This window comes from Panthera leo, chromosome B1 (genome assembly GCF_018350215.1).
Source record: "Panthera leo isolate Ple1 chromosome B1, P.leo_Ple1_pat1.1, whole genome shotgun sequence".
NCBI classification, from domain to species: domain Eukaryota; kingdom Metazoa; phylum Chordata; class Mammalia; order Carnivora; family Felidae; genus Panthera; species Panthera leo.
Genome location: NC_056682.1, coordinates 52356979 through 52383903, shown reverse-complemented (window position 1 = coordinate 52383903; position 26925 = coordinate 52356979). Strand labels below are relative to the sequence as shown.

At 45.0% G+C, this 26925-nt stretch overlaps 1 protein-coding gene and 1 pseudogene across 1 annotated transcript; both read right to left on the bottom strand.

Moving 5' to 3' along the window:
* Window positions 1-4854: 4854 nt before the first annotated feature.
* On the bottom strand, window positions 4855-24568 carry LOC122217682 (L-threonine 3-dehydrogenase, mitochondrial). The gene is made up of 9 exons (XM_042935023.1): window positions 24486-24568; window positions 14212-14410; window positions 12150-12192; window positions 11780-11850; window positions 9850-9999; window positions 9585-9757; window positions 8664-8754; window positions 5944-6213; window positions 4855-5368 (listed from the first exon to the last, which is right to left on the bottom strand). Exons 2-9 carry the CDS (start codon window positions 14393-14395, stop codon window positions 5229-5231), a joined length of 1122 nt encoding a protein of 373 aa, XP_042790957.1. The 5' UTR covers window positions 14396-14410; window positions 24486-24568; the 3' UTR covers window positions 4855-5228.
* On the bottom strand, window positions 16203-17321 carry LOC122218374 (annotated as a pseudogene).
* Window positions 24569-26925: the final 2357 nt, after the last annotated feature.

Below are 26925 nucleotides of genomic sequence, written 5' to 3'. Positions count from 1 at the left end.
CTAAAACTTTATGCTAAATTAAGGAAGCCAGTCCAAAAAAGACCACATATTTTATGATTCCACTTATGTGAAGTGTCCAGGACAGGCAAATCCACAGACATGGAAAGTAAAGACATGCTTGCTTAAAGTAGAGAGGGCTAATGGGCACCTTCTTTGTGGGATGTTGATATGGCCTAACATTACAGTGATGGTTGAACAACTCTGTGAAGATACTGAAAAATCACTGAACTATAAAGTCCAGTGGATGCCAACGCAGGTTGTTCCTGACTTTGCTCACCCTCCCTCATAAGAACTAACGACTCTTCGAGAACAAGACGCCACTGAGAGAATCCTAGAAGAGGGCTGAGGCAGTAGCACACCTCTACCTCTCATCACACAGACCAAGACATGCTGCATTAGAAGGGTAACGGGGGCAGCTACACGTTGAACTCACCGCCCCTTCCCCAGGCCAGTGCAGCGCCACACGGAGGGAGGCCTCCCCTGAGCCTCTCGGTTCTTCCAGGAGGAAGAGAACCCAAAGGTAACCACCAGCTACCGCCAGCATTGTGGGTCACTTTGCAGGAGCCTCTACTCTAATGTTGCACCACAGGGATTGCTGGGGAATCTACAGGGCTCAGCCACTGGGAATTTGATTGTGACAGAGGGCAGAGGGGCTTGCAACACAGCAGCACACAGATTTTGGCAGACCAAGTTCATATCTGTAGTCCCCAAGTAGTAATCCCAGCCAGCAGCACTGCTCACCTCCAGAACCAAGTTGGGGATGCACTCTAAGGGCCTTGGCAGGGTGTAGATACATCTGCCTGATATAGATCCTGAAACTAGAAAATTTGCCAGCCTTAGAGCCTGGTTTCCCCATACCCAGGCAAGGCGTTGAATCACAGTCCCACCCACTGGAGATAGTGTCTTGCAGTCCCATCAGACCAGAAGCTGGAAGCTATGTGGTCCAGCGGTGGTTGAAGTGACAAGCAGGTGGGCAGAGCCAATTGCTCCCAGAGCAAAGCCAGTACCATACATGGGACAGTCCTGTGCGTACACATACAGGCAGGGGGATTAATCCATAGCCAAGGCTGAGGATAGCTCCTGGCCCCTCCCACCTGAAAAGCCTTGACTTGCATCTTGATAATGATGTCCTTTTTTTGGATGTGCAGGGACACCTAAAGCTCATGCAGCAAGATAAAAAACATCAAACTAAAAAGCTCTGCACAGCAACAGAAGCCATCAACAAAGTGAAAAGACAACCTCCAGAATGGGAAAAGTATCTGCAGAGCACACATCTGATGAGGGGTTAATGTCCAAAATGTATAAGGAACTCATACAACTCAATAGCAAAAAACCAAATAACTCAATTCAAAAGTGGGGACACTACTTACATAGGCATCTCTTTAAAGACATACAGATGGCCAACAAGTACATGAAAAGGTGCTCAATCACTAGTCATTAGGGGAGTGCAAATTAAACTCAACACTGAGGTATCAGCTCACATCTCTTAGCATGATCATCATCAAAAAGACAAGAGATAACAAATGCCAGCGAGGGTGTGGAGAAAACGGACCCCTTATGTACTGTTGCAGTGTTGGTGGGATTGTAAACTGGTTCAGCCACTATGGAAAACAGTATGGAGGATCCTTCCAAAAATTAAAAGTACAACTACCATATGATCAACCAATTCCATTTCTGAGAATAGATCCAAAAAAGCCAACACTAACTTGAAAACACACTTGTACTCCCATGTCCACAGCAGCATCATTTACAAGAGTCAAGACATGGAAACAATCTAAGTGTCCATCAATGGCTACATGAATAAAGAAGTTATGGTATATATACACAATGGAATATTACTAAGCCATGAAAAATGAGGAAATCCTACCATTACAACAGCATGGATGGACCTCGATGGCATTATGCTAAGTAAAATAAGTCAGACAGAGACAAATACTGTATGACCTCAGTTAACATGTGGGGTGTGGGGGATAAAGTTTAGGAATCCCCCAGGTTTACACCAATGGGTTAACAAGGCATAAACAAATACAAAGTCATAAAATGCTCACTCCTGAGTTTGGGTAAATCAGATTGGCACCACAAGAATGGGGGGGGGGTGCAAAGACACCCCAAGAGTAGGGAGGAGCAAATGTGCCAGGATTAGGGAGGTGCAAAGGCACCCCAAAATAGAGAGGGGGTGCAGAGCCCCCAAAATAGAGGGAGAGGCAAAAGCCTAAAATAGAAATGGCACAAAGGTGCCCAATATTCAGGTATATGAAATGAACAAGATTAGATTTTCAGGGCAGAAACACCCCCAATTTAGTACTATGGCAGAAAAGCTGCTTTCACAGAATAGGACCAGGTTAGGTCAATTGGTGAATTGGATTACGGACCACTGCGCTGCAGGCAAATCAGCCCAGAGAGGAGATGGTTAACAAAAGAACAGGTGCCTTATTAACCCTGAGGTTATTCCCACGGTCTTATCCTCTAGGCTAGCTAAGATAACAGGCAAGGTGCCTCCTGTCTGCCATTAACAACCTTCCTCCCGACTTGCCCGGCGCCCAGATTTTGTTTTATATTGACCCAAATCCCAAACACTATATCTTCAAAAACCCCCTTTCCCCTCACGTCCCCAAGTTAATGTTCCCAGTTTGTCTCTTTGTACACGTCCATCACGTTTGTAAGCCTTCTGATCTGAATAAATACGGGGCAAGGACCCTTATTCAGGGGTCTTGTCTTTTCCCAGACATAGCCAACTCTCGCTTTAATCCTGTGTCTGCTCTTTTGCTGGCCAAAACAGAACTTTAGACTTAGAGCCTAGGACAGTGGGAGAAAAAACCCATCCAGTCTCACAGAAAAATCAGTCAGAATTGTGGTTACCAGAGGTAGAAGATGGTAGAAGGGGAAATTGGAGGCAAGTGGTCAAAAGGTACAAACTTCCAATGATAAGAGAAATAAGTACTCGGGATATAATGTGTAATGTGATGACTGTAGTTACCACTGCTGTATGAGCTATAGGACAGGTGTTAACAGTCAATCCTAAGAGTGCTCATCACAAGGAGAACTTTTTTTCTTTATTCGTTTTTATCTTTCTTTCATTTTATTGTATTTCTATGAGATGATGGCTATTAGCTAAACCTATTGTCATAATCACTTCCCAATCAAACCACCACGCAGTACATCTTAAACTTATACAGTGATGTACATCAACTATTTCTCGATAAAACTAGAAAAAAACCCAAACAAAACTATACATGAGTAAATTCAACAGCATATGAAATATATCTCAATAAAGTTGTAAAAAAAAAAAACAAAAACAAAAAACAAAAAAACGGGACACCTGGGTGGCTCAGTCAGTTAAGCATCCGACTTCGGCTCACATGGGGCTCTGAGCTGATAGTGCAGAGCCTACTTTAGATTCTCTCTTTCCCTCACTCTCTGCCCCTCCTCTACTTTCTCTCTCTCAAAAATAAATAAACATTAAAAAAGAACTCATTACTGTTTGGCTTTAGAAAATAATACACGTCAATATAAGCTTCATTATATTAAGTAGGATAAAAAGCTATATCAAAATAACTATTAAAAAATTTAATTATTAAAAAAAAATTTTTTTTAACGTTTATTTATTTTTGAGACAGAGAGAGACAGAGCACGAACGGGGGAGGGTCAGAGAGAGGGAGACACAAAATCTGAAACAGGCTCCAGGCTCTGAGCTGTCAGCACAGAGCCCAATGTGGGGCTCGAACTCACAGACTGCGAGATCATGACCTGAGCCAAAGTTGGCCGCTCAACCGACTGAGCCACCCAGGTGCCCCAATAATTCAATTATTTAGAAGTTCTCCAGTTAAAAGTTAAATAGATTTTAAATCCAGTTATACCTCCAAAAAAGTTCACATTTCTACCCTGCAGTTAAAAATACCACATACAGGGGCACCTGGGTGGCTCAGTTGATTAAGATCTGACTTTGGCTCAGGTCACAATCTCATGGCTCATGAGTTCAAGCCCCACGTTGGGCTCTGTACTGACAGCTCAGAGCCTGGAGCCTGCTTCAGATTCTGAGTCTCCCTCTCTCTCTGCCCCTTTCCCACTCACACTCTCTCTCTCTCTTTCTCAAAGATGAACATTAAAAAAAAAAAATCCAAATACAAAACATTGACAGTAAGCACATAATAGAAATGTCTTTTAGTCCATGACAGCTATTGTCCAATATGCTCATGATTAATCTTGGAATTTCACTCTCCAGTAATTCCACAGGTATCCGGAGGTAGCTGGAAAAAAGTCAACCTGTATATATTTACATAGGAATTGCTTCAGAGGGTATAGAGCAGGTCTTCTGAAAGCTCAGCCTAAGTGTGTAACAAAAAGGCTATCACAAGAAAAGTTCTCTTTAGAAAATAGTGTTTGGACCTGGTCCAGCAGGCCATAGCTGGAATAGAATTACCAGTGGCCTTTTGAAATTCCCACCCCCATTTGTTGAGTCATCTGAAGGGATGGGGCCCAGAAACCTGAACATTGAGAGAAGCTCCTCGGGGAGATTGACAAGGCCAGGTGAGAGAACTACAGTCCTGGTAATCAACACTTAGCTCACGACCGGGAAGGTAATCAAAGTAGGAGGTGCTACCCATTATTAGTTAGATCATCTTTGATACTCCTAATTTCCTACAGATATGTCTTTTTACAGAAAAATAAATGAGAAGTGATAATTGTTGAAGAAGTATTAAAATCTCACGTATATTATGAACATGGGATTATATGTCAAACATTTTTAAAGTCCTGATGGGATAGTAAAGTATACTTATAAATTAGGAGATCATCTTGGATAGTCTTTAAAATGTAATCTTTGGTCTCTAGTCAAGAGAATAATGGAGTCTTAGGAGTGATACGAAAATTAAATTTAATTAAAGACAAACATCACATACTTCCACCTTCCCCAAAATGGTCACTTCATCTTAATTAACCTAAATGGAAACTATTATGACTTAAGCCTTCATTCTGTGATATGCGTGTTTGGGCAAGTTTAGGCAAACAGCAAAGATTGAGAACTCCTACCACCAAACCTATAGCACTTTGAAAATGCAAAAGCCTACTTGATTCTCCAATCTGGCAATTCAATATGAGCTGCCAAAATTTCCTCCAATTAGTCCGTCCACTCCTGATAATCGAGGTTCCTTGGGGTATATAACCTTGGGGTCATTATGGTTTTCCCTTGACAGCTGTCCAGGATACAGGAGTTCTCTCTTATGATTCTCTCAGTTAGCTTGGGCAACTCTGGTATCAGAGCCATGGAAGTTCAACATCGTCGTCACCAGCTCTGGAAGATCAAAGTCGTGTTTCCACCCCCAGTCTTTCCGAGCATTGCTGTCATCAAAATTCATCGGCCAACTATCCGCTAGGAAAAGACATGGAACAGAAACTTAAGTTACTCAGGCTCTAGATTTGCAAAAAGGTCTAGAACATTTTATATGAAGGTCTCCTGTACAAGGTACACCAAGGAAATTCACTCTTTGAAATTCTTCCTTTGAGCAGACCAGAGTGGCCATCATGTGCATTCACAGTCACCTTCTCTTAACATGCCTCCTGTCAGACACTGTGAATTGTGACACACTATGAAAATGTGACACGAAGTTGTAAGGTAGGAATCTTATCCTCAAACAGTGCTCAAGGGCCACAGTGGCAGAGTCCCAGCATTGGAAACCCCAGGGATATTTTCTTACGCTGTCTGCTTATTTTACATCTAAACTATAAAATGGCAAAATGCTGATAAGCTGTTTATTTGGAACAGAACTATTCCACCCCCTTTAGGTAGGATTTCCCCAAACTGCAGCAACTGTTGGCTCAACAGCAGCTCCTTCTACAGAAAGTGTCAGGCCCTCCTTATCCGCCACGCTTTGTGTCCTCAGGGGACTCTCAGCCCAGACTGAAGCTTAACTTTGGTTGTCATGGGGTTTGCAACAATGTACCAACCTATGGCCTGTCGAACAGAATCCACATTGTACGTGATCTGGAATTCTGGTATGTGCTTGAGAAGCTCCTGGGCCAGGTCCTCAGGGGTAAAACTCATGGCATTGACATTGTAGGTCCTCATGGACAGGGACTCTGCCGGGGCCTCCATGACTTCCAGGGTGGCCCTGAGGCAGTCATCAATATACATCATTGGGAGCCGCGTGCTGGATTTCAGGTTGCACTCAAATTTGCCATTCTTTACAGCATCGTGGAAGATCTGGACTGCATAGTCTGAAAGAGAATCCTGTCTGTGGGTCTTCTTAAAACAGTGAATGAACCTCTTGCATTAGGGCAGTGGTTCTCAGAAGCCTTAGTCTCAGAACTTCTTTATGCTCTTTTTTAAAAAAAAAAAAAAATTTTTTTTTAACGTTTATTTATTTTTGAGAGAGAGAGAGAGAGAGAGAGTGCAAGCAGGGGAGGGGCAGAGAGACAGGGAGACACAGAATCTGAAGCAGGCTCCAGGCTCCAAGCTGTCAGCACAGAGCCTGACAGGGGGCTCAAACCCCTGGACTGCGAGATCATGACCTGAGCTGAAGTCGGAGGCTCAACCGACTGAGCCACCCAGGTGCCCCTGAGCATCCAACTCTTAAAAATGTTTTTTTAATGTTTGTATTTATTTTTGAGACAGAGAGAGACACAGCATGAGCAGGGGAGGAGCAGAGAGCGAGAGCGAGAGCGAGAGAGAGAGAGAGAGAGAGAGACACAGAATCCGAAGCAGGGTCCAGGCTCTGAGCGGTCAGCACAGACCCCGATGCGGGGCTTGAACCCACAGACCACGAGATCATGGCCTGAGCCAAAGTTGGACGCTTAACCGACTGAGCCACCCAGGTGCCCCAGAACTTCTTTATGCTCTTAAACAACACTGAGGACCCCCCTCCAGGAGGTCTTATTAGTGGGAGTTATATCAGTACCTACCGCACCAGAAATTAACTGAGAATTAAAAAAAATATTACTACATTTTAAAATGACAATAAACCCATCACATGTTCATATATATATGATATTTTATATGAAGAATATATTTTCCAAACAAAAGAAAACTTAGTGAAAAAAATGGCATGTTTTACTCATTTGACAATCTCTCCGCTGCTTGGTTTAGAAGGAGACAGCCGGGGTCTGCGGCCTGCTTGTGCGTCCAGGCCACTGGGCCACCACACATCACCCAGCCTTTTAAAAAAGTCCTCCGTGCCCTCATAGAAGGGAGTGAAAAAAGGGCAAACAACATCTTAGTACTGAGATGAAAACAGTTTTGACCTCTGAGACCCCCTGAAAAACACCAAAGATCCCGAGGGATTCCTAGGAGAGGCACTGTATTAAGGCAAAAGCTTTTTCAAAAGTAACCCAAACCAAAATCTCCTTTAAAATCCCTCAGATTTGGGGGCGCCTGGGTGGCTCAGTTGGTTGGGTGACCAACTTCAGCTCAGGTCATGATCTCGCAGTTTGTGAGTTCGAGCCCCGCGTCGGGCTCTGCGCTGACAGTTCGGAGCCTGGAGCCTGCTTTGGATTCTGTGTCTCCTCCTCTCTCTGCCCCTCTCCTGCTCACATTCTGTGTCTCTCTGACTCTCAATAATAAATAAACATTTAAAAAAAAAAAAAAATAAAATAAAAATAAAAATAAAATCCCTCAGATTTTGTCAAGATTTATCTTTTATATTGTATCTCAGGACCCCTCATATAGGGGTTACTGAATATAATGCATGCTTGAGTCCAAATTAATTATAATACTTAAGCTCCTTTTAAAATGCATCTACTGGGGCGCCTGGGTGGCTCAGTCAGTGAAGCGGCCGACTTCGGCTCGGGTCATCATCTCGCGGTCCCTGAGTTCGAGCCCCGCGTCGGGCTCTTTGCTGACAGCTCGGAGCCTGGAACCTGTTTCGGATTCTGTGTCTCCCTCTCTCTGACACTCCCCTGTTCATGCTGTCTCTGTCTCAAAAATAAATATAAATGTTAAAAAAATAATAACAAATTAAAAATAAATAAATAAAATAAAATAAAATGCATCTACTCCTGAAACCAATATTGCACTGTATGCAAAAATTTTTTAAAAATCATAAAAAATAAAATAAAATATGCAACGTATACAGTCCATTTTCTGCATTAAGAAACAAAGCTCTTGGGGCGACTGGGTGGCTCAGTCAGTTAAGCATCCAACTTCGGCTCAGGTCATGATCTCAAGGTCTGTGAGTTCGAGCCCCACATCAAGCTCTGAGTTGTCAGTACTATTTCAGATTCTGTGTCTCCCTCTCTCTCTGCCCCTCTCGTGCTCACACTGTCTATCAAAAATAAATAAACATTAAAAAAAATTAAAAAATGGAAAAAAAAAAAAACACCCCAACCCTCTCTGCATGAAGAAACAAAGGGCTGCATTTAAAAAAAAAAAAAAAAAAAGGAGGCTATTTCCTGTTTGGTGTCTTCCTACATTGCGGGTGACAAATATGTCCTCACACCCGATCTGATTCCAGCACTGTGGGTGGCCAATCCTGAGCTGGATTTGCAGCACCAGCATGAGCTGCCCTTAACAAGTTCAAGTCAAGAGGATTCCCTGAGCTTCTCAGATGCACCTCCCAGAGGGGATGTGGGACATCTGTGAGCACACAGCTAAAAGACGGCCAGTCCCTCACCTCTTCACAGCACTAAGAAAGCCCTTCTCACACGGGACAGAAACAGAAAACAACACTTACCAGTTGTTCCTCCACCAGGCTGGGAGTCCGCGGAGATGATTCCAGGGTATCTCAGGCATCGGAAATCTAACCCATACCGGTAATGATAATACTAGAGAAAAGAGAAAAACTACTTTAAAACCAGTCTTTTCAATCAGAGCAAAGAAAACAAACAAACAGAAAAACGCTTTTTTTTGGTGAAAGATCTTTCCATGCAGTTCTATTAAAATATTCCTTAAGGAAAGGAGACTGTAGGATTTCTAAGAGTCACTCATTTTTCTTTAATAAATAATCCTGAGGTTTTTGTCTTCAAAAAATCATCACTCTGGTGACATATTAACACGGTAAATAATAAATCAGCCCGCACTAAGGACTTCTGACTTTGTTTGGAAGCAAGTCACTGCTCATTGTCCTGAACAATTCTCCACGGGCATGTTCCTTCAATGCAGCACTGGAAAGTGCAGGGGGTGGGGGGGCAGGGGGAGAGGAGAGCAATAACTGATATATCAGCTAAAGGAGCAAACACCAATTGACATTTGCTGTAGAGTTATAAAGACAACGATTATTTAAAAAACTAAAACCCAAAGTCATTTGACGTTCTCTAGAACACAAAGTTTTAAAATCACCTCCAGTAACTGCCAGTACCGGGAGCTTTTTGAAAGACTGGACCAGCACACAGAAGAGAGGCAGCAGTGGAGAAGAGAGTGCCATTTGAGAGGCCTCTAGGAAGGGCTGAGTGTTATCATGTGGCCAAGGGCTGAGGAGTTCTTCTGGAGCTATCAGGACCCGCCACTTGGCAAACACAATCAGTTTAGGAGCACTTCTGGGGGCTGGGAAGGGGCGGGGGCAGGGAAAAGTCACCCCAAGGATGAATCAGCAAGTGTTCGAGGCAAAAACGAACAGAAAAGGCAACACGGAGTTATCTTGCCAAGCAATGCTTACTTCTCCCATGAGCTCCGCATGGACCTTGGACACCCCGTAGATAGTCCTGGGCCTCTGAATACAGATATCGGGAGTTGGATTCCGGGGAGAAGTAGGTCCAAAAGCTCCGATTGTGCTAGGCACAAACAATCGCAAATTGTGCTCTGCTGCAACATCCAGGACGTTATGCAACCCTGAAACCAACAGACATGGTCACAGTCTGAAAAGTCTCTTCCCGGTGAACTGTAAACACTGGCAAACAGATCATTTGGGGCAAGAAACTTACCAGTGATATTTACGGCTCTGGCCAAGGACACATTTGCTTCTCCAATGGCACTGAGCAAAGCGCTATAATGAAACAACCAGGTAATGCGGTTGTTTACCACGATCTCCCGAAGATTCTTGTAATCCAGAATGTCAGAATAAATAAATGGGCCTACGAGGAACACAGCAAGACCACAGATGCGCAAGTTTGGGGTTTAAAAAGCTACTTGAACTTTCTCTCCCTCTCCTGTTGACTTGTGAATTCCAGTAGGGTCAACTTGGTAACTAAACCACTTGGACAATATGCAGCATTTTTCTTATGAAAAGAGTAACAAACCCCAACCACCCCACAGGTACTAATAGCTAATGCTTACACAAGACCTACACTTGCCAGGCACCATCCTATGGGCTTTCTCTCTCTCTAGCTCTCCTACAGTTTTTCAGGGAGATACCTTTTACTGAGGAGGAAACTGAGGCACAGAGAAGTAAGAACTAGTTAGGATGAAACAGACAGCAAGTGGAAGAACTGGGGTCACAACCAGGCAGCTGGTTCCAGAGTTGGTGCCGTTAATACTACCCGACATGCGCACAGTGATTTCACTCTGTTGAAAAGTTACCTATTTTGAAAGGAATATAAAAGTGGAGTTTTGAAAGAATATACAGCTCGGTAGAGAAGAAACATAAGCAGGAGTTCATCATACCCGGTCAGGCTGGAGGAAGAGCCAGTTTGGTTCAGTGGCAACTTCCCCCACTGCCCCCAGGGGCCACATGATAACACTCAACCCTTCCTAGAGGCCCCTCGAATGGCACCCTCTCCTCCATTGCTGCCTCTCTTCTGTGTACTGGTCTAGTCTTTCAGGCTCCCAGTACTGGCAGTTGGTGGAAATAATTTTCAAACTTGGTGTTATGGTAAGTACCGGTAAGCCACATGCTGACGTGGAGCCACCAAGGACTCGCAGACGTTATAAAAAGGTTTCCAAGGTAGGAGAAAACTTGAGTAGAGGAGTCTGGAGGCCTTGTGTGTATGCCCAGTAATTTAAGAGCAAGCCTATGCAGAAATAGATTAATTTCGATTAATTTCTATAAATTTTTAAAGCTCCCTTTCCTCATTAGAGCACTTGATTTTTGTTTATTTTCCCTCTGAGCCAAGAAGTTAACTAAGCACTCAAAAAGGCAGGAATCAAAGTTTGTATTCCAAAAATACTATCCCAGATAACACCCAAAATATTATTCCAAAACTTTACTTCATGTTCAGAACTCTACTGTTCTTGTAACACTTGAGCAAACAACAGCATCACTGCAGACATTTCCCAGAACTACTAGGGACAAATGTATGAGATTTTTATTCTATTTTATTTTATTTATTTATTCATTTATTATTTTAATGTTTATTTTTGAGAGAGAGAGAGAGAGAGGGAGACAGAGAGAGAGAGAGACATAGAGCATGAGCAGGGGAGGGACAGAGAGAGAGGGAGACACAGAATCTGAAGCAGGCTCCAGGCTCTGAGCTGTCAGCACAGTCCCACGTGGACCTTGGACACCTCATAGATGATCTCAGGTGAGATCATGACCAGAGCCAAAGTTGGATGCTTAACTGACTGAGCCACCCAGGCATCCACAACATAGGAGATTTTTAACAGTGACACAACTCTGCCTCAAAAGTGCTTTCTTCCTTTCTTTTCTTTTCTTTTCTTTTTTTTTTAAAGTAGGCTTTACTGCCAGCATGGAGCCCAACACGGTGCTTGAACTCACAACCCTGAGATCAAGACCTGAGCTGAGCTTGAGAGTTGGACACTTAACCAACTGAACCACTCAGGTGCCCCAATAATGCCTTTCTTTTCATCACAAGCCTGGTTATAAGCTGTTGTACACAGTGATTCCATGAACTGCTTCTCTAACTGCAATCTGAAAATCAAGAGATAAAACAAAAGCAAGACATATTGATCTCTTACCACCATGGAAGATGTGATCAGGTGGTTTCCTTATGTCGGACAAAATCACATTGTCCTTCCCAAACCGTTTCCTGAAGGACAAAATCAAAACACATGAGTAGGTACATCTAGGATATAACTGGTCCGATGAAAACACTCTTTCAAACAGGGAAAAGGACCAGCGTGGGAGAGGATGAGCCATGGACCTGTTACAAGTGTATGATGTTAAGAGGCAAAATAAAACGTATTCTAAACGGCCAATTAGCTGGGACACCTTTAAAATGGTAAGGGGCAAGAAGGAAGAGAAAAATTAAATAATAAAATGGCACTGAAGGCAAGCTGTACATACTGAAGAATTCAGATTTTCAATCTTAGCTTTTTGGGCTCTTACCTCAAAAAGTTAGCAAGCCCCACTCCAAGCTGGCCAAGACCCCCTAGATGAAGAAGAAAAAAGTGGACCTTTAATCCAAATCTAACCGATTCAATTATTCCCAGAACACAATGACACACGACGACTATATGACAATCTCAGCTAATTAGGGAAAGTGCTAGTCTGACCTGACAGAACTAAATTACCTCCTCCAAGCTAAGACAGAGATCAATGCAGGTAACATTAGTTTCAGAGACAAAAGAAAGCAAGGGTGAAGGAAGAGAAAAATCACAAGAAAGCCGGACAACCTCCTAGCTCCCTGGGCCAGGAATTGCCTCTCATTATTTGATGGGCTCTGATGCTTGTGTGCGACAGGTGCCAAGACATTCAAATATAAGGGTTTGAGGTCAGCCTCCAGTGGGATTATCCAGAAGCCCATCCTCCAGCAGAACTGGGCTGACAGGAGAGGGGAAAAAGGGGACAAACTAGGAAGTCATCTGAAAAAGGGGCAAACATCTGAATCGACAAGGAGCTATGAAGAAAATTAAAAATGCATCTTAGAGCTTCCTGATTAGAGGCTTAAAAATGCCACTGACGGGGGCGCCTGGGTGGCTTAGTCTGTTGAGCGTTGGACTCTTGATCTTGGCTCGGGTAATGATCTCACGGTTTGTGACTTCAAGCCCTGTGTTGGGTTCTGTGCTGACAGCACAAAGCCTGCTTGGGATTCTTTCTCTCTCTCTCTGTCCCTCCTCTGCTTGTGGACATGCTCGCTCACTCTCAAAAGTAAATAAACATTGAAAACAAAATATGCCATTGACAGAAGTGGGAGAGATTGGGGCTATGGGTACATTTGGTGGAATGTAACTGCAAATTCCATCTGAGAGAAATAAACAAGGTGGAGAGATACAGAAAGTGGGGTTTCCTGTAAGCACTTGTTACCGTGGGACTAGAACCAAGCCCACTAACATCACCACTGGGTTCTAGAAGATGCTCTGTTGGTGGAGGCAGGAAGGAGTAAACCAGAGAAGCAGGTAAACCAGGGAGGACAGTGCAGAGGGGAACTGACTACACCTGAAGTCAGTCTCCAGCAGAAGAGGCAGCGGCAGTGACAGAAACACACACACACAGTGTGAAGAAGGTAGGAAGCCAAGGGAAGACAACCTGGCAGGAAGGAGGAAATAAAGCGTGCCCGTCAAATCAGAGGTGGGCTTGGGGGGGCTGGAAGGATGCGGAGCGCCCTGTGAAGCCCAGAGCGAGGAGCGTACATCAGGGGCTGGGTGTACACGAGGCCAGGAGCACAGGGTGTGAGTCCGGCGGCGAGATCAACAACGTTGTGCGATGTTGGCAACGGGTTCCTCAGGCCCTGACCTGCCTTCTCTGTTGCCCACACACAAACACGCAGCAGCTGCTTGGGACAGGTGACACCAGGTTCAGGTTGAGGGGTTTGGCCAAGAAAAGCTGTGCCTGATGCACAGTCCATGCCCTAGTCCCTGCATATGACCTATCTGTGAGCCCTCGCCCCCCAGGCCATCCCAGCAGACAAGGACACCGGAGCTCCACAGCAGCTTCTTGGCCCCCAGGTCCCTCTATCCTCCCTTCAGGCCATAAAAAATTACAACAAGGAGGGGCACCTGGGTGGCTCAGTTGGTTAAGCATCGGACTCTTGATTTCGGCTCAGGTCATGATCTCGCGGTTCGTGGGATTGAGTCCCCCATTGCGCACTTCGCTGATAGTAAGTACGTAGCCTGCTTGAGATTCTCTCTCCCTCTTTCTCTGCCCCTCCCCTGCTCATGCTCTCCCCACCCCCCTTTCTCTCAAAATAAGCAAACAAACATTAAAAAAAAAAAAGATTGTGACAAGAAAATGAAGCACCGGAAACCGTGACAAAATAAGGATTTGGGGCTTGCAAGATTCTGGAGGAAGCCAATAGCGGAACAGGTAGTTTCTGATGAATATGTTAGCTGGTGACCTGGCAGCCCTTCCAAACACAAAGTCACACAGAGACAGCACAGAAAAGAAAATAAGAATCAAGTTTCAAATGTGGAAAAAAGAAACAAAAAACAAGAACAAAAAACACCCCAACCTGTAATTAAGACGCGTGGCTGGTCTGTTCCAGAGAAAGAAGAAGAGTAGAAGTTGGCATCTGCTGGAATTTGCCGAGGGGAGGTGCCCAGAAACCGGGCCAGCGGGGCAGAGGTCCAGCAGCCACAGGCTGGTCTCCCCGGCATCTGGCCCACAACCTGCCGCAGCATCCTGGCGACCGGCATCGCTCTTCAAATACCCTGCAATAATAAAGGAGCAGAGCTCACTACACAATCTTCTATTCTCCCAACGCGTCCAGACTCAAGCTCTTTAACTGAAATGAACACTAAGATTGTCAGCTCATGACCCAAAAACTGTTTGGCGTTGTGAACTGAACTAAAGAGGCTACCGAGTGGGAAGCCGGTCAAGAGCCTGCCATGAGCCGTGCTCTGTGAAAAGGGCATCAAACACTGTAGGCAAACAAAAGCCGGGCAGAGATTTAGAACTGAAATCGCACAATGTGGACATCAATGGCATCTAAAGGTCACAGCGGAGGTGACCGTATATACAGCCAGAAACACCAAGTCAGTGGATTCCAGTGAAGCCTTCAAATCTTTACAACTGTTACCAGTCTGCCCACGCACCAACACAAGGCACAAACAGGTCCCAGGTTTCATAAGCCAGTGCCCTGTAGATCTTGTGCTAACACTCAGATGTTACCTTGAGAATGAACCAGACTAGAAAAGCAGATGGTTAAGATAAAAAGGCCCGTGGCGATATTTAATAAGCTGTAACTACTTTGTGTACTGCCATCTCCTTAGAAAGGATCATTTAGAAAAGTCATTTTTGGGGCACGTGGGTGGTTCAGTCGGTTAAGCATCTGACTCTTCTCTCAGCTCAGGTCATGATCTCATGGTTCGTGAGTTCCGGCCCTGCGTCGGGCTCTACACCGACAGTGCTGAGCCTGCTTGGGATTCTCAGTCTCTCTCTCAAAAACAGATGAATAAACAACAACAACAACAACAACAAAAAAGCCATCTTCTCCTTTCCTTCCAGATCACGTACATTTTATTTTAGTCTCCCTCCTCTTCCTCACCAGTTTTATTGCTTACTGACCATGAAATCAGTTCTGGCCTTAGGAGGCCAAGATGGTCCAATCATACATGGCTTGAGACCAGATCCGCATGCAGGGCTTCCATTTTCCTGATTCCATGCCCTGCACCCAGACAAGCATGTCACAAGAGTAAATCAGAGCTACCCCGCTTGCTCTGCTGGTTCCGACCCTCTAAAGTCAGGCCTACCGCACTCTGCACACGGCCCTGTGGCTTCCACAGTAAGCTTTCCAACAGAGCTGGGAGATAAAGCTTCAGAGCCAATCCTGCTGGCCTGCCCCTTTACAAAGAGCTGACCAGATCTCCACCACCTTCTGTTTTGCATCATACAAGGAGAAAAGGTAGATGCCAGTTTTAGATCTGACCTTGGCCAGCTACCACGCTCCGCTCAGCGCCTTGAGGCAGGAACAGTAACACAGCCCTTAAAGCACGGGGACCCTTAGTCCCAGCCAACTTTGCCAAACAAGCAGAGGAGAGCCTTCTGCTGGAGCCTCTCTAGCTTGCTGTGGGGGTGGTCAGGACTGGACAAAAGGCCCCCCCTCCTCTGGACTGCATTACAGGAAAGGCCCAAGCATCTCAGAAAGACCTTTGGAGAAATCATCCTTTTAGTCATGGTTGTCACCCGACACCAGGTAAGAACAGTTTTCTTCTTCTTCTTTTTTTTTTTTTTTGCGGGGCCGGGTTGGGAAGCAGAGTGGAGTAAATTGTAATTTTTTTTAAATTGGAAACCAAACACACAACTTGGAATGGATTCGAGGCAAACTGTGCCATAGCACTTTAAGTGGCTACACAAAATTTAAAAAGCAAGTGGGGCGCCTGTGTGGCTGAGTGGGTTAAACATCTCTTGATTTCTGCTCAGGTCACGATCCCAGTGTCACAGGATGGAGCCTCGCATTTGACTCCAGGCTGAGCGTGGAGCCTGCTTAAGGTTCTCCCCCGCCTCCTCTCGCTCATTAAAAAAAACAAAAACAAAAACAAAAAAAAAACGCTCTTCAAAAAGTAAGGAGCTATCAAAAAAATGTTTCTAGTATGGGACCAGTAGTGCAAGAAACAGCGTGTGAATACCTGGATAATACACCCATTTTGCAATAGTGCAACGCTCAAGTACATATTGCTGACTGTCCATACTCCACACTGAGTCTTGGCTCCTCACTTCTACAACATGCTGACATTTCCTAAAGAAAACTACTTAAAAAAAGGCATAACCCAGATCTTTCCTCCTTTGACCCACTCCATCTCAGTTTAGGTGTTCAGAAGGGCCCAGATTAATCCAGAGGCAGCTGCATGCCACATGTGACTAGATCAGTTTTCTCAAGGTTTCAGGACCATGACAGTAAGATAAGGGAAGGAAACACGGTGGAATGAAGTCCTAATTGCTATACATGCATATTGTTGGACAGCAGGGGGAAACCTTTTACAGACAAGTTACCAAAAAAAGGCAAATAACTTGGAACACATTGTGCAGTATCTGCACGTTGCTGTCACCGCGTGTACGAACTCTTCATAGTTGGACTGAATATCTGCTTCCCTGATCGTTTTATCAGCCTACCATCTGCTCACTTTTCCACCAAATTTGTCATCACATGGCCAAGCCCCGCACTCACACAGCCATTGCCATCCTTAACAAACACGCGGACTGCTTCTCCAATTTCTTCTTCACTGTGCCTTTCATTTTTTTTTTTGCCATCATTATCAGAAATTCCAGGAGGTCAAGTGTGTCCTTATCATCAGCATCCACTTCACTGATCGTGTCCTGTAACTCTGCTTCTGGGAGATTCTGCCCGAGAGACCCGGTTACAGTTCCCAATGCTTCTGTTGTTATGGTTCCATCACCATCCTTGCCAAATGGTGGAAAAGCTTCTTGGGATTCTGCCGTCTGCTCCTTGGTGCTGCATGCTGGTCTCTGAGATGCCACCACCCAGCATGCCCCACTCGGACCCAGATCTCTGACGCTTAAAGCTGCTTTTTTCAGCAAGTGGCAAGGGGATGGCAAGGAAGCCAAGAAGCAGATAGATTTGGCAGAACATTTAAATATTAAAGACAATTCTCCATTCCCCATAGCAAATAATGGATGGCTAGTTGAAAAAAGTGGGTTTGTTTCTTTTTTTTAATGTTTATTTTTGAGAGAGAGAGAAAGAGAGAGAGAGAGAGAGAGAGAGAGAGAGAGAGAGAGAGAGAGAGAGAGAGAGAGAGAGAGACCCCAAGTGGGGGAGAGGCAGGGAGGGAGGGATACAAAGAATCCAAAGCAGACTCCAGGCTCTGAGCTGTCAGCACAAAGCCTAACATGGGGCTCAAACTCACGAACCGCGAGATCATGACCTGAGCCAAAGTTGGACACTTAACCAACTGAGCCACCCAGGCGCCTCTAGTTTTTTTTCTTTTAAGGTTAAAGAAGGGGGGTGTCTGGGTGGCTCAGCTGGTTAAGCGTCCAACTTCGGCTCAGGTCATGAGCCTGTGGTTCATAAGTCAGAGCCATGGGCGGGGCTCTCTGCTGTCAGCTCTGAGCCAGCTTCCGTTCCTGTCCCCCATTCTCTCTGCCCCTCCCCCCCCTCAAAAATAACCCTTAAAGAAATGAAAATAAAGGTTAAAGAGACTGAAGTCAGGGAAAAAGCAAACCTCGAAGATACAAAAGACTTGCGACTCCATTCATCTCTTTCCCCACAAGGAGAAAGCATGGAGGAGGCTCACATTCTTAAACGAATATAAAGCATTTTAGGTTAACAACGTGGACAATTCATAACTGAGTTGGTTCTTCTTATCTCACTACTACTAACAGCTAACATTTGAAACTCGCACTCCCACTATGTGCCACGGGCCAGGGAGTCAACCAGTTAGTTCTTAAACACCAAGCCGCAGTACTGTCGCCATCATGGGACCGCTCTGACTAACCATGCATGGGCACTGAAAACAAAACTGCCAACCATCTATAGCATGTCGCATTTCCAAGTCAAGATTATCACCTCGCTACTTACGGCCAAGTTCAATTTCATAGTCTTAAGGCAGCAATTCTCAGGTTTTCTGGTCTTAGGACCCTTTACATTCTTAAAAATTGAAGACGAAAAAGAGCTTTTGTTTATGTGGGTTACATCGGACGTTTGTTGTGTTAGAAAGCAAAATCGAGAAACATTTATCATAAAATTCACTTAAAACCAGTAAACAGATACACATATTTTTATGAAAATAACCACATTTTTTTAAAAAACCTAGTGAGAAGAGTGCCACTGTTTACATTTTGTACATCTTTGTTGTTTGGCCTAATGGAAAACAGCTGGATTCTCACACATGCTTCTGCACCCCATCTGTGACTTAAACTGAAGTATGTATAAAAAACTCCAGCACACGGCGAAAGAATGGGGAAAGGGAGCAGTGTTTTAAAAGCCTTTTCAGGGGTGTCTGGGTGGCTCAGTCAGTTGAGCATCAGACTCTTGATTTTGGCTCAGGTCACGAGAGTATAGTGAGTTCAAGCCCCACGTTGGGCTCTGAGCTGGCAGTGCAGGGCCTGCCTGGGATTCTCTCCCTCTCTCGGCCTCTCCCGACTCGGTGCTGTCTCTCTCTCTCAAAATAAATAAATAAAACTTAAAAAAATAAAATAAATAAAAGCCTTTTCAGAGAATTCTGGATAGTCATCTTTGCTATCCCAAACTCAACACATGGTAGTTTCTTAAAGGTTACCTGCAAAGTAGAATCTGAAGCCATTATCAATGCACCCCATTACATTAAAACCCACTGGTCTATCTAGTGCTTTGAATGGATCCTTTACCCCTGAATGATTTTGTAATCTCATATACTGGTTCAGCAAGTTAAGCAGGGCTTCCAAATGTTAACACACTTCACTATACAATATCAACAAGTCACACTGATCTCATCAGAAAACTTCTAAATACTGGGAAGCTATCAAGCTCGCAGTGGTGGATATAAGTTACTTGGCAATAAATACCATTAGCTGTTTTCTTGAATTGACAAGCTCACTTGGTTCATTTTTTTAGAAAATGTATTCCAGGGGCGCCTGGGTGGCTCAGTTGATTAAGGGCCCATCTTCAGCTCAGGTCATGATCTCACGGTTTGTGAGTTCAAGCCTCGCATTGGGCTCGCTGCTGTCATTGGGGAGCCCACTTCGGATCCTCTGTCCCCCTCTCTCTGCCCTCCTCCCCCGCTTGCACGCACACACTTTTTTTCTTTTCTTAATGTTTATTTTTGGGAGAGAGAAAGAAAATGTATTCCAACCATCCAAGTATGAATAGCCCCAGATTTTCAGTTATTCATTGAAACAAAAATAATTTTCCATGAAAAACAAAGGGGGGGGGTGGGGAGGGAGGGCAGTTCACCTCACAATTCAATCATTCAGGTGCTTTACCTCAAGTAAGCTGTCCCACCTCGACATAGAACAGGTGCATCCACTTACCACATGGCATCCTAAAAAGATAGGTCCTCCAGGGTCAAGATTTAATAAAGCTTCACATTTTTACTATTATATAAAGGGCATTCTTAAGTAAATCTGGCAAATTTTTCTTTTCTTTTCTATTTTTTTATTGAAAGTCCACGAAGAAGACCATCTACTGGTCGTTTGATGCCACGGCCTCGATTCCTGTAAAGGCACCCAGTGGTTTTAGTCACCACTGTTTTTGCCCCAGCAGTGCAAATTCAATGCAGTCGTCCCCAGATAAAGCCTGAAATTTAAAAGTGTTATTCCACGCTGAATACTTTGGCAGCACTTGTATTTGCTGCCAAGCACTTCCTGAAGAGATGCTCGCTGGTGAGCGGTTTGGTGCTGATACCAAAGGGATACAAACTAAATGACAAATCTAGCCAAGGCTGCTAGTTCTTCCATTGATTTGTAAGGTAAAATTCACTTCTGTTAAGATACTAACGTGGTCTTCATGTGTGCAGCGAAAGTTTTAATTTGACAAGCTTCTGTATTATTAGAAAGTGACAGTGCTAATGATTCCTTTCAATGCTTTTTCATCCCAACAAGGCTTTATTGTGTTTCTCCAGCCACCGCAATTGGATAACCTAGCCTGCCCGAAGCTTCAATAGCTTTTTCGTTGCTAGTTTGGAAAGCTGTGACAAATCATTTCTGGCTTTTAAAGAGCTCATCATAGCTACATTTAAGCCATTCAATTCATTTTTTTCTTTAGAGGACTCTGCATGGTTGATCTCAGAATAATGCTACTGGTACCATAATATTATTCAAAAAAGGTTCTGCTGCATAAGACATATAATGTAAATTTCTAACATATGTAAAACTGACACAATCTGTCACATTTTTACGTCTTTTTTAGTTCTGTCTACTTCTCTGGAGTAAATTCCTCCCTTCCATTATTCAGACAATTTTGATAGATCATTTCATTCCCCCGCCCCCCCCCAGCTTTTATAGACATGAATGGTACATTTTTGAGTAGAAAAAAATCAAGTTTTCTAATATCTTCCTGTTTAGCCAACAATCTATCCTTATATATAAAAAATATATAAATATCCTTTATTTTAGAATAATTTTATATCATTTAAAAATTTAGAAAAGTTTTCAAATCAAGACTACAAAGCATACTTACTTTTTGTGGGGTTTTTTTTTCCATATATGCAAAACTCAGAGATTTCAAAGTAATGACTTAATAAAAGAAAACGAGGTCACAGAGGTGATAGTAGGTATAACTGGATAGCTAGTAAGCATGGAGTAGAAGTACTAAAAATAAACTGAGTTTATCTCTGAAAACATATATTTATACTCCAAGCCTACTTACCCTTAGAAAGTTCTAGAAACATGAGATTCTAGAAGACACAAGCACACATTTCATTAGCCATCAGAGGAAAGGCTCATCACAAGTCATGGAGACTCCCACTGTATGCTTGTCAGAGAAAGAATGAAAATGGTGAATAACATCTCAGTCTTATTTTTAAAACAGTTTGACCTCATAGACCCTAAAATCTGTCTCATACTTTGAGGAGAGCTGCTCTAAAGTAAAATTTGCCTTGCCAACCTAGTTATTAAATGTATAAAGGGAAACCATGAAAGATTCTCTGTCCCTCTTTAAAGATCAGATTATAGTCCGTAGACTCGCTCCCAAGCACCTTGTTTACTTTAACTGCAAAGGGATGAAAAAGAAAAAGGTCAACAACAGACTCCTCCCCAGAAATAATGAAGTGCCTCCCAAACCCAGGCCTCTCCAGGGTGGTTACTATACCACTTTTCCCATCTCCTGGCATGTACCCTATCTGCATGAACCACAGAACTCTAAGACAGCAGTGACATCAGGAAGAGAGTGGGGGTGATACAGATAAAGACTCAGAGCTCAAGTGGCTTTGGTCATTGTACAGATATGGCAGGGCTAGTTAAGGAATTAAGGAGAATAATACTGAGGTCTCTAATTTGTGCTACAGTAAGAATGGGCTCCCTGGAGAAGCAGATCAGGTGAGAAGACAAGGAGTTTGGATTTGGACATGTTGGTTTTCGGTGCCAGGAGACAATATGGCTGTCTCTCTCATAAAGTTGTGAGTGCTTATGAGCAGTTCCTAGGAGTACCTGATGTATGTCAGTACTCACCAAATACCGTGTGGAATAGATAGACCGGAAGGAGAAAACAGGAAATATCAAGGGTTTGTCTACACCACACAAAAAGTACAGAATGCCCCTGTTCTCTGAAAAAAATTACTTCAGTTTCTCAGGGGAAAAACTTACTTCACTTGTGATTGCTCTGAAGATAGATAATTCTGTTTCAGGAATATTAAAAGAAACTCTAAATTGAAACACTTCAGTCCAACAAAATAGGCCTTTTCCTTGAGGGTACACCATCAATTTCCCTTCATGTGCTTGTTGCCTTGTGATCTTCGATTCTAGCCCTAATCATTCTTAGCCATGGAGATAGTAACTAAGAACTATTAAGTCATATCTCCAGCACTAACGCATGAAGGTAAAAGTATCCAGCCACTGACAGATGAATGGATAGACAAAATGTGGTATATACACACAACAGTATATTATTCAGCCTTGAAAAAGGAGATCGTGCCACATCACAACATGGATAAACCCCCAGAACATGGCAAATGGATGAGTCAGTCACAAAAGGCCAAATACAGTATGACTCCACTCTTACGAGTTCTACAAGGTATCTAAAGTAATGAAAATCACAGAAAAAGGAAGTAGAAAGGTAGTTGCCAAGGAGTGGGGGATAACAGGGAAGGAATATCAGTGTTTAATTAATTGACATATGCTTTCAGTTTTCTGAGATGAAAAAAGTTCTACAGATCTGTTGCACAGTAACATGGATATACTTAATACCACTGAATTGTACATTTAAAAATGGTTAACGTGGTAAATTTTACATTATGCAATTGCAACCACAATTTAAAATAAAATTTAAATTCATTTTTTAAAAAAATGTTTATAAATAAGTTGAGAGGGAGCACTGTGTGCAAGCGGGGGAGGGGTAGAGAGAGAATCCCAAACAGGGTCTGGGAGCCTGAAACGGAGCTGGAGCTCACCAACCCTGAGATCATGACCTGAGCTGAAAGTAAGAGTCCAGCGCTTAACCAACTGAGCCACCCAGGCACCCCTAAATGCACTTTTAGAAAAAGTTTCCAGCACCAACAAATGGTCTGCACAGACATATATTGCTGAGGAGCTAGAAAATTTGCCCAGTAGAGATCAATGCTGTCTCCAGAGACCTAACAGTTCAGTTGGTGCCTACCAACTCCAGTCTCACCCAAACTCCCAAGCCCTTTTCCCACTTAACTCCCCAATTTGTTCTCCTCCCTCTGCTGAAACCTCTTTTGTTCTACCGGCTTCATCTTTTCTCCCAGTCTCAGGTGTCTCCAGGACCCACCGGTTGCTCCCAACCTTCATTCCCTACTCCTCAAAGTGGGGCTTCCTAACCCTGCAATCTGGGAAACGGCTTTCAAGGAAGATGTGCCCTAGCCTAGTGGACGATTACTTTCTTTGCTCCAGTAAACTGCTGACCACGCCCACCTTCATTTCTCCCTCTTAGCCTGTTTTAAGGACCAATAACACTTATAAAACACATGCAAGGCAATCTCTCCTTTCAATCTTCCGGTTGACTAAATAATACTAAATGTGTACTCTTAACAGTACCGACCCAAAGAAAAACCAGGCACCTCATAACTACTGACCATTGATCAAAAAACTGCTTTCCTGAAATCTTACTGAACCCTCACGGTAACCCTGAAGCTGACATCTTTTCTCCGTTTGGCAGGATGAATTGACCTGTCCAAGGTCAGGCAAACACTAATCAACAAGAAGGGGTAGAAAACCAGATTCGTTGAGTCTCAAACACTCCTTCCCACCACCCCTACTCTTCTCCTACAAGAAAAGAGATCCGATCAGGTACCCAAGAAGACGACAAAGAGGAACATCCCCGTGGTCGCGCAGAAGGTACCCTCCACATGCCCCCCAAAACCCCCTCCAATGCGGTTCCTCTGCGCCCCTCCCCAGGAGGACACCCGAGCAGCCTAAGGGGTTCAGGACACCGCCAACTCTCTTGCTGTGAGAGCCTGCCTACACGCCTTTGCCAAACTTCAAGTTTCCTCAGTTTTAGAAAGGGGAAAATGATGGGACCACCACACTAGATTACTGAGAGGATTTAATGGAGCAATCTAGTTAGAGCACTTAGCCACACTGCTAAACGCAAAGACTCCATCAACGAGCTGGTAAAATCTGGACTTACTGTGGGGATGAGCAGAAAGCCAGAAATGGTCTAGAAAAAAATGCCAGAGTTTTAAAAAGCATGAGATACAGAGGGTCTCAGAGGGCAGTCCGGCTCTGTAGAGCGGGTGTCCTCCTCCCATGCACACTTGCCGGGGAGAGGGGACCCAAGAAGACGCTGGGGGTGAGCCGCACACGGGTCTCCCGACCTCAGCCTGGCTCCCGGGGAAAAGGGTGTGGGGTCCCATCCTCCCAGGGAGTTGACCGGGTAAACCGGTTTTACGAGAACAGCCGCGCCTATCTCTACTCCTTGGTGGAGGTTGCCCTTGCAAAGTGGAAGGGGTCGGGGGTCGCGTCCGGTCGACCGAGCGGCTCCCAGTCCACCCCCGCCCCCGCGCCCCCGGCCCCGGGCTCCCGGCTCCCAGCTCCGCGGCGACGGCTGGAGACCCGCGCTCACGGCCGGGTCACATCGATCGGAGTCCCAACGGGAGCCGGGGAAGGCGGGGGGCGGTGGTGGATCTGCTCCTGGGTACAGCCGCCGGGGTAGCGTCCGGCCACCTCCGCACTGACCTTCCGAAGGAGCCTCCCAGAGATGCTGAGCTGCGAGAGCCCACGCTGCAGCAGCACGTGGCCCGAGATCCTAGCGCCGCGAGCGGAAACCCGAGCGCCTTTATCCTCTCTGCGCCCGAACCCGCCCCTCCGCTCACCAATCCCTTTCTTCAGCCCGCGCCCGGGCGGCGGCTCCAGGTCAGCAAGGGGCCGGGGTGCGGGAGGGGTGTGTGCGGAGGGAGGGCTCCCGTTGCCTTGGCAACCCTTCCCCGCCAGTATAGGCCTCCGCCTCCGACCGACCCGGTGGAGAATTAAGCCACTGCGAGGGACGCGCGCGGTGTACCGGGCTTCGGCGGTGCCAGCCTGCCAGGCTTCACGGGGCACCTTCAGGGTGCCGGCAGCTCTGCGAGGGCGTCCCACTACACGGAAATCGGACCCGCCGTACGCCTGAGAACCGGCTCGGGCTGCTGTTGAGCGGCTCCGCAGGGAACCTGGGGATGAAGGCGGGACGCCGAAGAGGAAGCTGGAAGGATTGGCTCAGGAAATACCCCGGGACCCGGAGACAGGAGACCTGGTATGGGAAGACCCTGAGCGAGTCATTTCATCTTGGTTTCCCACATGGGAAACATCAATGTCAAAGTAGATGGCCCCCAAGGCCAGGGACCAGCAGAGTCAGCATCACCTGGGAACTTGTTAGACACGAAAATCCGGGGCCCCATCCCAGACCTGCAGAGTCCTGATCTCTGGGGGCGGGGTCCCGCCAGCTGTGTTTTAACAAGTCCTCCAGGTGATGCTCATGCGCGCTAAAGTTGGAGAAGCGCTGGTCTCAGGCCCCAGTTCTCAGACTTCGCTGCCTGTTAGAATCACCTGGGAGTTTTTGACTCTCCCAATAACCAGACGGTACTCTGAATCAAATGAATAAGAATCTCGTTTGTGGGGTTGGGGGAGGAGGAGCCCAGGCTTAAGTATTTTTTAAAAGCTCCTCAAGAGATTCCAGTGTGCAGTCAAAGCTGAGACAAAGCAGTGCCCATCCCCCCACCCGGATCTACTGAATCACTGTCTGCGTTTTAAAAGATCCCCAAGCGATTCTCACGCACATCAGGATTTTGGAAAGCAGCTCTAAGGAAGGTCTCCTCCAACATTAAGAATCTATGACCTCATGAAATAGGTCTAATTTGGTTTTACAGACACTTAGAATGCTCCATTCAACATTTTATCATATGACATAATCCTCATTATGTCTTTCTCTGTTGCACTTGAACTCTAAAATCTTAATTACAGGCTTTTTAACCTCTCAGGAGACTTCAGAGATTATGAAGTGCACCATACCCCCTTCACAGTGGAAAAGGCAAAGACCCTTCCAGAAGGTAAAGACATTTGCTCAAGGCCAAGGGACTAGAATGCTGCCCCAGGCACTGGGTCCTTTCTAATACATCGTATCATATCACGAGGTTTTGTTTTGTTTTGTTTTTGTTGTTTGGTTTTGTTTGTTTGTTTTCCTCAAACCTTGTGATGGCATCAGAGATCCGGAGCTTGCTTTGAGTGGGGTTGGAGGTGGGGAAGTTGCTGAGTGGAGCAACCCACTGACTTTGCTGCTGATCGGGATCCGGGATGGGGTAGGGGAGAGAGAGGCGTGGCTTAAGCCTTTGTTTCCGAGGACCAGGGCAAGGAGGAGGGTGGATTTACAAGGGACTGAAAGCTGGGTGGTTTCTGGCTACCTACCATCAATTTCCTCTCTTTCTCACGGAAACAGTCTGGTAGTAACATCATCAGCCCTCTTCCTCTTCCAGCCAAGAGAGAGGCACTTCCAGTGGATTTGAATCCTGGTTGGAGTGGTTAGAGAGGCTGAAAACAGCAGAACCGGTCCCCAGCAACCGAGGTCCCCTCCAAGAAGGTCAGTCCTGCCTGGGGGCCACTGCCTGGGGGCTTCCAGACTCCCAGACACCTTTCCAGGCTAATTCTCCAGCTTTGCCAAGTCTGTCTTCCTCATATCCTTTGGATTAAGTCATCAGAGCAGGTTTCTGTTACTCTAATTTAGATTCTGATAATATTCAGACTTTCCCTCCATTTTCAGGGTTGAGGTTTTCATTCTCAGATCACAAACCCAAATAATAAAAAATAATATAAATATCATCTAGTCTATATTGATATAAACACTGAGTAAATAAATGAAGTAGAAGAGACAACTCTTTCTTACAGAAGAATTCCAACAAATAAATGTAGAAGAAATGAGGGATATAGACATTCCCTGTAAGAACACCACAGCAATAGTTGCTGCAGGGAGCAAATTCTCCCTTCCTCTACATTTTGTTCTATTCAGGCTCTCAAAGGATTGGATGATACCAACTCACACTGAGTAGGGCAGTCTACTAAACACACTTATTCAAATGCTGATCTCATCCGGAAACATCCTCACAGACACCCAGAAATAATATTTAATCATGGCACCAGGGGCACCTGG